General features: G+C 51.7%; 1 protein-coding gene across 1 annotated transcript in view; it reads left to right on the plus strand.

Moving 5' to 3' along the window:
* KCNJ3 (potassium inwardly-rectifying channel, subfamily J, member 3) overlaps positions 1-6,661 on the plus strand; it is a gene marked incomplete at its 5' end in the record, with an annotated part of 61,536 nt that extends 54,875 nt beyond the window's left edge. Inside the window, one exon of the mRNA XM_009885472.1 lies at positions 6,078-6,661. Within this exon, the coding sequence (XP_009883774.1) occupies positions 6,078-6,661 (584 nt within the window). The remainder of the gene's footprint in view (positions 1-6,077) is intronic.
* Positions 6,662-11,789: the final 5,128 nt, after the last annotated feature.

An 11,789-nucleotide genomic window follows, 5' to 3' on the forward strand; every position in this document is an offset into this window, starting at 1 on the left:
TTCCTCTGGGCAGTGGCACAGGCTGCCCAGAGAGGTGGGGGAGTCTCCCCCTCTGGAGCCATTCCAAACCCGCCTGGACACCATCCTGTGCCACTGCTGGAGGTGCCCCTGCTCTGGCGGGGGGTGGGATGGGGGAGCTCCAGAGGGCCCTTCCCACCCCACCAGTCTGGGATGCTGTGACATGTCGAATCCCAGCACTGACCACAGTGGTGACTGCAGCTGAGCTCAGGCTCACCGAGCCCAGTGTGGGGACGAAGGATGGGTTTTCCGCATCCAGCTGTGTCCAGTAACATCAGTGGGGCGTGCGGTGCCCATCGCAACCCAAAGCCAGCGATGGGAACGTCGTGGCCAACGTACATGGACAGGACTCTGCGTGATGCAAGGTAATGCTGGATTTTTTCTGGGTTTGGGGGCAACAACCGTTGTCCTTTGGGATGCCTTCGCCTTCCTGGAAACTGGCCTTAGCCAGCAGGGAAGCTAGAAGCCATTAACTGAATTATTAGGATTTCAGATGCTGGGGAATTCTGGCCGCAGCATCATCCCAACAGCACCAGACTCCCTCTGCATTACGTGTTTATGGAGCTGTCGGCTGTGTCTAAGCATTTGCAGAACGCTGTTTCTCGCTGGTGTTTCCTGGGAGAGGAATTTTCACTCTAAACCTGCCGTAGCCAGAGACAGAGAACAATAAAACCTTAAAGAGTCTGCTGCTTGGCTGGGGGTGGGATAATTGCATCCACTTTTTCAGCTCAGCTCGGGCTCTAAAAACAAGAGTTCTACCTCATTAGAAATAACAACTTGTAATTAATAACTTATGATATGACAGATAGATGCATTTTTCTCCAGTGGTAGCACTTGCTTCAGACAGAGAGAATGCTGAAAGGAGAAGGCATGATTATTAAAAAAAAAATAATAAATACAAAGATACTTTCATATCAAACTTGAGAGAAATCCGTCGGTTTAACCCGTGATCATCCCCCAGAGCCGCTCTGCTGTGCATTATTTAAGGAAGTTAATGGAAATTTTTCCTAAATACGCGTGGCTGGGATTTTCCTGTGTTATGGACTGTGGTATTATGTGCCGGAGTCCACGGATGGATGCCAGGTCACTGCGGGTGGGTGTAAATGACTGAATTTAATCAGTAGCAAAATTTCTAATAACATCTGATACTAAAGTTCTCTCTAAGGCCATTTCAGCCTCTGCCCATGAGGAGATGAGTCCCAGAACTTTGCCCTTGCCTTCCTTTAAGCGCTTTATTCATAACAACTTTGCAAACAGAGTCAGCTTCTGGTTTCTGCAGCAGGAACGCAATTCCTGGAAACAGCGAGAGGCGATCGGGGTGGGGGCGGCCCCGAATACGCAGGAGTGGGGTTTGTGAAGGTACGGGGTGTTCAGACAAAATAGCGCTGCTTGTCCCCTTAGGAGCCGTGCTGCTGGGGGAAAAGCTCTGCCCGTGGGCATAGCGAACGAGGCTTTTGCAGCCTCTGGTTTTGAAATAACGGAGAGGGGTTTTTATTGGACATTGGGTTTGGGTTTTCGGCTGGAATAGACGCACGAGCGTCCCTCTTTTTCAGGTGCGTTGCTGCGATTCGCAGGCAGGCAGAGCTTCGCTAATGCGCGTTGTGATCGCCGGTCGCTAACGGCTCCGGAGAGCGCTTCGGGATGGAAGTGTGTGTGTGAGGAGTGACGAACAAAACGTATCGAAACCTTTTCCTTTGACAAACGGATGGCTTTTTAATTATAGGCACTGCGTACAGCCTGTTTGCTTCCAAACGAGAGTTTAAAATTTATACGGCCAATGAATATTAATAATATAGACAACTTGGTAAAATTTTAACGGGGCCATTAACATGATGAAGACATGGAGGGATCTGCTGGCTGCCCACCTTGGTGATGAGAGACTTCTTAGGGAAAAGGAAAACTAGCACAAAAACCCAAAAAGCCTTTCATACCCACAGAAAGGGGGGGAGGACTTATTAACCTGCCGTTAATGCCCTGGTCTGTTAGAGGTTGTTGGACGTGAGCCCGTGGCCACCACAGCCTGTGGTCCCCTGCTGGGCGTCCATCAGCGGCCCGACCCCGTGCCTCCTCCTGCTTTATGCGTCTTAGGGTTTACAGGTCAGAAAAAAACTACTTCGGCATTAAAATAAGAGGCTTGTATTAATCCAAGCATAAATTAATGGAAAATAATCCTGAGGTAGTTATCAAGAGCGGCTGTCGGTGGCGGGTTGCACCCAGCTGCGCCTGCTTTTTTGATAGGAAAATGTGGGAATCCGGGCTGATTTGGGGTTTGGTGCTGCCCTGTCCGGGCAGCCTGCTGGAGACGCAGGCAAGGGGAGAGCCGAGCAGCGGGCGATGCGTTTTCCCCCGCCACGCTGATGCCGTGGGCGGTGGATGACCCCGCCGTGGCGGTGGTTGGGTCTACCCTTGTGGGGAGCTGCGGACGGCTTTTGGATGCTCGGAGGTGCTCCCGTTGCGGTACGCAGAGCCCGGCACCGTGCGGGCTGGCAGCCCCGAGCACCGTGCCCGTCCCCAGCACCACTGCCGGCTTTAACGCACCCGAGGAGGGAGCGGTAGGACGCATGTGAAGAGCTGCTGCTTGTTCTGCACAGGGACGTGGATAATGGCTCCGAGTGCCTTCTGCAACGCCGTTGTTATGGCTGTGATAATACAAAGGAGATGGTCACAGCCGGGGGTGGCTGCTGGAAGGCGTCACAGAGCTGGTGGCTGGGTCTGAGGCTTTGCCGACCAAAGGGAAGGGGAAGGAAGGGCCGGGGAATGCAGCGGCGCAGGAGGAAAATAGGAGAATTGGTTTCTTGTCCCAGGGCTTATCAGAGCACGTTAGCACCTCTCAGCATCGTCTGCGTAGCGTGATAGGTGTGCCCTGTAATGAGGAGCGTATTAGTTGCCGCTGTTCATCCTGAGAGGCTATTAAATAATTTGCACCCTCGCGATTGTTAGTGAAGAAGGTAAATTGATTTTAAAGAAAAATTATATACCTGCAAATATTTATCTCTCCAGTGAGCTTACAAGGGGTTACATCAGCGGCACAAAATATGAAGCTGATTTTCCTGAGATTCAGCTAATACCTTTTTCGATAGGAAGCAGGTATAAAATTCCTCCTTTGAAAGCCTGCTGGCGGCAGCAGTTTGGGAGAGGCAGGGTGATAGATCAGGAGGTAGAAATAACCCTGCAGCGCGGCGGCTGGAGGGGGTGGGAGAGCCCAGCCCCAACTCGGGGCGAGCAGCATCGTCTGGGGGATCTCCTGGGGATGGGGATGGGGTGTAGATATGGGGATGGGATGGGATGGGTATGGGGATGCAGATGGGATGGGGATGGAGACAGGGATGGGGGGGCAGATGTGGATGGGGGGGCAGATAGGGATGAGGGGGCAGATGGGGATGGGGATGGGATGGAGATGGGATGGGGTGGGGTGGGATGGAATGGGGATGGGTTGGAGATGGGGATGGGATGGGATGGGTATGGGGATGCAGATGGGATGGGGATGGAGACAGGGATGGGGGGGCAGATGTGGATGGGGGGGCAGATAGGGATGAGGGGGCAGATGGGGATGGGGATGGGATGGAGATGGGATGGGGTGGGGTGGGATGGAATGGGGATGGGTTGGAGATGGGGATGGGATGGGATGGGTATGGGGATGCAGATGGGATGGGGATGGAGACAGGGATGGGGGGGCAGATGTGGATGGGGGGGCAGATAGGGATGAGGGGGCAGATGGGGATGGGGATGGGATGGAGATGGGATGGGGTGGGGTGGGATGGAATGGGGATGGGTTGGAGATGGGGATGGGATGGGATGGGTATGGGGATGCAGATGGGATGGGGATGGAGACAGGGATGGGGGGGCAGATGTGGATGGGGGGGCAGATAGGGATGAGGGGGCAGATGGGGATGGGGATGGGATGGAGATGGGATGGGGTGGGGTGGGATGGAATGGGGATGGGTTGGAGATGGGGATGGGATGGGATGGGTATGGGGATGCAGATGGGATGGGGATGCAGGTGCCGGCCAGTCCTGTGCACTAGTCCCCTTCCCTGAGCCCCAATAGTGTTGATAATCTGTGTGTTCCCCCCCTGCCCCTTGTTACACCCCCATGACATTTTGACAGCACACCTTTTACAATAAAGCTTAATTCTTTTTTTTTCTTAGTTTTGCCAATGCAAAGCGAAAGCCGTGCGAGGGATTTCCACCCACCAGTCAGCTCTCTGCAGAGCAGCGTGGCCGTGGCCGGGCTGGCCGCCCCGGCGGTGTCCCCATGGGATCATGCCGGAGGTGTGACCCCCCCTCCCTCAGCAAAGCCCATGGCGCAGCGAGGGCAGCGATTATCAACTTTTCTGTACAGAGAGATTTGCATTTTAAGCAATTTGTTATCTAAAGCGCAGGTCACCGGAGTTAACCAGCCATCTGCTTCCCAGGTACCGTGGAGCCAATTCCAAACGCGGCTCCCGCCATTTGCATGCCTTATTAGACACGTTCGTTGGCTAATAAGGTCTCCCTCGGAAGTCGGGTCTGAAGAAGCAGAGGGGGAAAGGTCTGGGCTTCCGCGGCGAAGGTGCGGCTAATGAACAGCTGCAGAGTAAAGGACACAGATGGAAGAAGTACTCACTCTAATTACCATTTTTTCTAAAAATTGTGGGGTTTTTTTCTAAACCCATTAGGTATCTGATTGCTTCCACTTCACTTAGTAAACAGAACCGAAACACATGGTGACCGGGTGAAAAACACACCATAAAGGACAGAGCGCTGCCCTCTCTGAGGCTGTGGGAGGGGGGGGTTGCGTGGTCTCAGGGGATGCTCCTGCAGGTGGGTGAGCTCAGGTGAGGCGCCTTCCCGGGCCGTGGGAGCGGCGTTCGGTGGGAAAAAACCCGGCGTTCGTATTTTTCTCCAAAGAGATAAAACAGAAAACTGAGTTTTATGTCTTGTGTTATACTCCGATGCATTAGCGGTAGAAATCGCCATGCAAAACTAAAATTTTGATTCCATTAGCAGTAACATAAAGCGTAATAAAATGCTATTTTTCTGGCTGTATGTCACCAGGCGCGTATCCATCCCCCGCTCCCCCTCGCTACAGCCCCGCTGTCGTTTTTCTTGTGCCTTCCAAAGTTTCCTTTAATTTTCTCCTGACTTAAAGGCATTCTTGCCAGCTAAGCAGAGGATGTGTTTGCAGAGGTAGATTTAGCTTCCTGAAAACCAAATGTTATATTTCCCGTTTGCGATACTAGGGTGAAATGGCAGGGTAATTCTATTTGCAGATTGCTACAGATACCATTTAAAAAAAATAAAAAAAAAACCCAACCCAAAAAGCAGCAGGATTCCTTCTAGAAGCCTCCAACGATCCACAGTCACCGTTTCCCTCTGGTTTCCAAGGCCGGATGGGACACCGCCATGGCCAAGTCTGGGTACTGGGGAGGAGGGAGGCAGGGGAGGAAGGGCAAGGGCAGCGTTGTGCCTCTTAGTCATATTTTCTCTTCCCTGCTAATTTTTTGGAGCTTGGATCTCAGCCTGGCGGCGACGGATCTGCGAGCAGATTGCTGCTGAAGCCCTTAAAGAGGAAAAAATGTATTTCGTAGGACGTACCTGATGCTCGCTGGTGGGTCGGAATGCGCTACCAGGGGCTTGGTTTGCCCATACGATGCAGAAGGCGTAGGGCCTGGTTTTGTACGCGTTTGTCAAGAGGATGGAAATGTGGAATAACTTAGTAACGCTTTAAGGTCCTGACAAGTCTGACTTTACATCACAATTAGCATCTTTTGCTAATGTATTACCGGGGTTATCAGTTAGCCCTGTGTTTCCCTTTGTCAGCGGCACCTTCAGAAGCACCTGTGATGGTCCATGTGAATTATCCAGTTGCACTCCTTCCCCTATTGCCACCTTGAGGATGACGGTTTAATAGCTACTGTATGTAACTGGTAGGCATGCCAATGCCTTTTCTTTTCTGCGTTTAAAAACATAAAATATGTTTCACTGAAATGTTCAACCCCCCCCCCCTCCCCCCCCCAATTTATGTGCATCTGCAATTGTCCATAACTGGTGGGAGTTTTTCTCCCTTGCTCGTTGCAGGGATGACGTGCCAAGCCAGGACATCCTATACCGAGGACGAGGTGCTCTGGGGTCATCGGTTCTTCCCCGTTATCTCCTTGGAAGAGGGATTCTTTAAAGTCGATTACTCCCAGTTCCACGCGACGTTTGAGGTCCCCACGCCGCCATACAGCGTGAAGGAACAGGAGGAGATGCTGCTCATGTCCTCGCCCTTGATAGCGCCCGCTGTGAGCAACAGCAAGGAAAGGAATAACTCGGTGGAGTGCCTGGATGGTCTTGACGAAGTTGGCACAAAACTACCTTCAAAACTGCAGAAAATAACCGGGAGGGAAGACTTCCCCAAAAAACTCCTCAGGATGAGTTCTACCACCTCTGAGAAGGCCTACAGCATGGGGGATTTACCCATGAAACTCCAGCGGATCAGCTCGGTCCCCGGGAATTCAGAGGAGAAACTGGTGTCTAAAACCACAAAGATGATGTCGGATCCGATGAGCCAGTCGGTGGCCGACCTGCCGCCCAAGCTGCAGAAGCTGTCGGGCGGCGGCAGGATGGAAGGGAACCTGCCACCCAAACTGCGGAAAATGAATTCGGACCGGTTTACATAACCCGACGGGACTCGGAGCTGTCGCTTAGAGCTTGAACTGCTGCTGGCGAGGGCAGGGTGGGCAGGGGAGCCGGCCCTCCGCCAGCCCGACCTGTGCGGAACTCGGTGGTCCCCGGCGCGCCGGGAGGCAGGAGCATCCCCCAGGCAGCGGTGGCTGCGCTGTAAGTAGGAACGACGGGACGATGGGCGAGCCGATGACCGTTGGCATGTAGTATCACAACACGCATGCAATAATAGTGTGCAATTTTTGCATATAGTTTTATGGCATGACTCCTACTATATTTATACTGTATATTCTGAAAAATATGGAAAGGGGCGTTCCTGTCCCCTGTATTTCTTAAGGCTAAGTAGTAGGTAAAAAACGCGAGTGGGTAACTTTCAGGTTAAGTTATAATTTGAGTTGATAATGTTTTGGGTTGGTTTTTTTTTCTGATGTGGATCGTGATGTTTTGTTCAACGAAGTAGTTATGGTGCATGTCTTTTTTCTCGAAAGAAGGTGTATTAGTTAATTCCTCACACCAAATCTGCTAGCCTTAAATTAACTGCTGGTTTCTATTTTGCTTTAACATTTTCTTGGGGTTGCTTTTCCTGCGTCTAGGCTGCCGGAAAAATATTAAAATGTATTTCATAAGGCATTGTTTAGAGCAGAAACTTGTATTAATGAGCCTAGGCAAAACAATAAATAAATGAGTAAAATTCACCCTTTAGATACGATTAGTAAAAATTTTTTAAAATCTTCGTGCTTTATAACGTATGTGCAAGAAACCCCTTTTAAATAAGCAGGACGTGCTTGATTTCTCATGTCGATAGAATAGCTAAACATGCAAAGAGCTGAATGCCTCCATGAAGCCAAGCAGGCGTTTGCTCTGGACGGACTGCACCCCAAAAGCAGAGTGGCAACTCCCCCTGATTCCGCAGTGCCCGGATTTGGCTCCCTGGGCTGTGCCAGCCCTGCGGCGATGCCGGCGATGGTTGGGTGAGCCCCGGTGCGGCAGCCGGCGCGGCGCGGCAGGTCCCAAATCTGGCAGGCACACTGGCTGCACTGCCAGCGGCGTCGCTCCTTACTGCTTTCTCTATGGTGAAAATGATGTTTAAACATGTTCTTAACTGATGTTGACCCTGTGGGTTTCAAAATGAGTAATACTTTGTATAAATGTTTGGTTGGATATCCTTCCCTGCTTGGGTTTGGGTTTCCTATTCCATCTCGTGTCGCTGCGGTGGGGTTGAGCCAGGAGGGCTGGGGGCTGTGTGGGTGCCCCCGTCACCGTGCCTTGCGGTGCTGGAGCACCCCGCGCCGCCCTGCACCCTCCCCAAAATGCGGGAGGTCAGCGGTTGTGGTGCTCAGGGACACCCGTGGTCCATGATCTGAGTTGGGGGGTCCAGGTCATGGTGGGTTCCTGAGGGCTCCTTCATGGAGGAGGAGGTCTGGGCGAGGTGGAGGGATGGGCAGCACTGTCAGAGCACCGGGTACAAAACCCACCACCAAGAGCGGGCAGGAGAGGGCTCTGCAGGACACGGTCTGTGTGTCAAACCCTGGAGACCACAGCCGGGCGGTCGCAGGCACCGCCACGCATGGGGCGGGAGGTGCTCGCAGAGCTGCGAGTGGTGGATGGGCACTTCTAACTCGCGGGCTCTGGACCATCCTGCACAAATGCTGACGCTTGCTACGTGACTAATAACAAGAGATCTGATGATCTTTGAGAAAAAAAAAAATAATTTGTTTTTGTTGCAAATCTTGGCATGGAATAAGAGCTCAGAAACTCGGCACTGCTGGAGGGTTGGCTCAGACACCACTGTGGCTCAGTGCTTTCCCTGGAATTGCAGCGTATGAGCCATCAGCTGTACCCCCAAGGACTTTATATGGACTTCCAAAGTTTCTTTTCACCGTTTCTCATGGTTTTTGAGTGGCACTGCATGCTTTCTACACCTTTGGCTATACTTCAACTCCCTGCAGGTTCTTGCTGGAGGGCAGGGCGTGCGTGGCTCCCTGCGTGCAGGTCCTGCGCGCACCATCAGCCCATTGCTGATGCCGCACGGTAAAATCTGGACTTCTTTTCCCCCGTTTGCTAACACTGCCTCAGGTCGCCTTGTAAAATACCGCTGATTTTTGTACCACGTGTAACTCTTCTACCAGTCCTTGGCTGACAGCAAGAATAGCCATGTACAGTCACCGGGTGTCAAGAGTAGAAACACCACCAAGTCCAACCCAGAGAGCCAAGAACGTTAATAGGCACGGCGAGCACTCGGCCGTGGCACAAGCCGGTGATGAGTCCTGCCAGCAGGCTGGGGCAGATGCGTCTGGTTTTGGGAGCGGGGTCTCCAGCAGCTTGCCCTCTCCTCAAAACCCACCTTGGTTTATGCTCCACAGGACCACTGCCTCCTTCCCGGGATGCTGCCGGAGGGTGACCCAATGTCTCCCTCGGTGACACTACTGTGGTGGCGGTGCCCCCAGGATCATGGCTTTGGTATGAAAGTGCAGCTGCGAGGTGGGGAACCCTCCCTGGGACATCAAAGTCCCACCTAGGGGCTGCCCGTTTTTGTCAGGCTGTCCCACCACCTCAAGCGCTCAGCTTGGGGGGGATGGCTCGTGGTCTGGATGACTTTTCTTTACAGAAAAGTAAACGTGGTGCATCCCCAGATGAGGAGCAACGGCGTTTGGCTCGCCGTGCCCTGGGGCCACCAGTGTCCTCCCACCTGCAGGGACGGAGCCTGGCCACCCGTGTCCTGGCAGGGCGGCCGCAGGTCCTGCCTGTGGGAGAGCCAAGGGGCCTTCTGCTTTGGGAAGCTTTGGGTCGACTCTGTGTACAAGGCTGAATTAAATCGGAGCAGCGTGGATGTGTTCTGCAAATTGAGCTTCAAATAGGTGACAGGGAGAAGTGCCGTAGCCTTAAAATATAGAGGCAATCTGAGTGGCTGTGGCTTCGTAGCCTGTATAAATGAATCTGAACGTATGTGAAACACTGGGAAAGTATCCTCACTGTTATTAAATTAATGCCAGAGGAAATATTAAGTTATGATTAACTGAAAAGTTTGGCTTTTTAAATGAAAATATGCACCTGTCCTTGCTGGATGCGAGTTTTCCGAGGCTCGTGGCTTGTATTGCGATGCGTTATGTATGTGAAGGTGACAACATATGTGTCTTTCATAAATCAGAGTGAAAGTACAAACATGGGTGATAACTTTAGTTACTCATTTTGGGAAGTTATTTCTGGTTAATATTTCATTTTTGTTGGTGTGACCGCTGTTTGGGTTGGTTTTTTTTCCTAATTAACATTTTAGCCCAGTCCTAATGCTTATGCTAAGAAAAAGTAACTGATTGCACAGCCGGTCTGTGTTCTCTACTGCTGAATTTATGCTTGAATTATATTGTAAATTGTACATATTCAAATTAGAACGAACTAAATGCATTTTCTGGCATGCAGTCTATAACTGTATAAATGTACAAGTTTATTTGAATTATACAAAATAACTAACTCTTGTATTCATTAATACTGCAAGCTCAGTTTTATCTAAAGCTATATTAAACTTTCAAAAGTTGTTCGGTTTAAATGTCTTTTCTCCAGTCCACTTTTTATTACTTTAATAAACGGCTACGTATTCACGCTGTTTGAGGGCTTCTGATTTCACATGCAGTGTGCGCGAGAGGCCAGGCTCTCCTGGAAGCAGCAGAACTCCCACCCGGGGTTGGATGGTTGGTTGTGCGGCACTTTCGGGGGCACCGGGGGGGGCCAGCCCCAGGGACGCGGGCTCCGTCCCCAAGGCCAGCCGAGAGCAGAGCCCCTGGCACACGCTGCACACGTGCCTGTAATTCGGGCAGCCCCGATATGCCCACGTCCTGATTTTGAACTTTCCCTTAATCTATGAAATGGCATTTCCTCTGTCGCGCAGCGACTGGGCAGCTCTCTTTCTCTCGGCACAGGGAAGTAGGAACTTCTACCGTTATCTCCCCATCCAAAATTCTTATTTTGTTGCCCAGAGAAGCTGTGGCTGCCCCATCCCTGGAGGTGTTCAAGGCCAGGTTGGACGGGGCTTGGAGCAACCTGGGCTGGTGGGAGGTGTCCCTGCCCAGGGCAGGGGGGTAGGACTGGATGATCTTCAAGGTCCCTTCCAACCCAAACTGTTCCATGATTCTATGATTCTATGATTCTATGATCCAGCCCCAGGAATTAAAGCTCCAGAATTCCATAGAGGCTATCAGATCTCTCCCCATTACATCACAGACTCACAGAATCATAGAATGGTTTAGGTTGGAAAGGACCTTGAAGATCATCAGACGTTCCTCTTTGGTTTTTACTATAATTTGCCCCGTCAGTGGCTGGGTGTCACCGCTCAGGGTGGGCAAAATATGTTCTGTGCCAAGAAAATAAAAGAGACCCCATCCCTGGAGGTGTTCAAGGCCAGGCTGGAGGTGGCCTTGGGCAACCTGGGCTGGTGGGAGGTGTCCCTGCCCAGGGCAGGGGGGTTGGAACTCGATGATCTCCGAGGTCCTTTCCAACCTAAACCATTCTATGATTCTATGACAAAAAGATGTGTTATGACAGCTGACTTTTTAACTCCTTCCCCTCTAGAGGCTGCTGAGAAAAGGTCACTAGAGCATAACCATATTTTGTTCTTCCCAGCTACCTGCTCACCTTGCTCTGAGTCCCGACCTTAAATTGCTGGTCCACCATCTGCTGGGTGAGAAAAAAAAGAGAAGCATCCTTTGTATAAGAGCGCAAAAAGGAAATATATTCTCATCCTGCGTTGGGGCAAACGAGAAAAAGAGTGTGAGCACCTTGGCGTGAGATGCGAGGGCTTTATCCTGCATGGAGGGAGGTGGGGGGCATCGCTGGGGCAGAGCTGCCCTGTGCCCAGGCAGCCCCGGCCCCGCCGGCGGGTTGAGATGTGAACCCCAACTCGGGCAGGATTTGTGGGTCAGGGTACCACTGAAGGTGGCTGCATCCATGTATTTAAAAAAAAATAAAAATAATTAGATGGGGGTGAATTTTAGTGGTGCTGCCACTCGCACCAGCGCCCCCGTGACCAAGCAGGGCAGTTCAGTGTTCACCTGCGGGGACAGAATGACCAATTCCATGGATTTGAGGTGATTTTCGGTTAGCTTCTCGCGTTGCCACTTTGTGAAAAGGAAG

This window comes from Charadrius vociferus, unplaced genomic scaffold, assembly GCF_000708025.1.
Source record: "Charadrius vociferus isolate BGI_N301 unplaced genomic scaffold, ASM70802v2 scaffold404, whole genome shotgun sequence".
NCBI classification, from domain to species: domain Eukaryota; kingdom Metazoa; phylum Chordata; class Aves; order Charadriiformes; family Charadriidae; genus Charadrius; species Charadrius vociferus.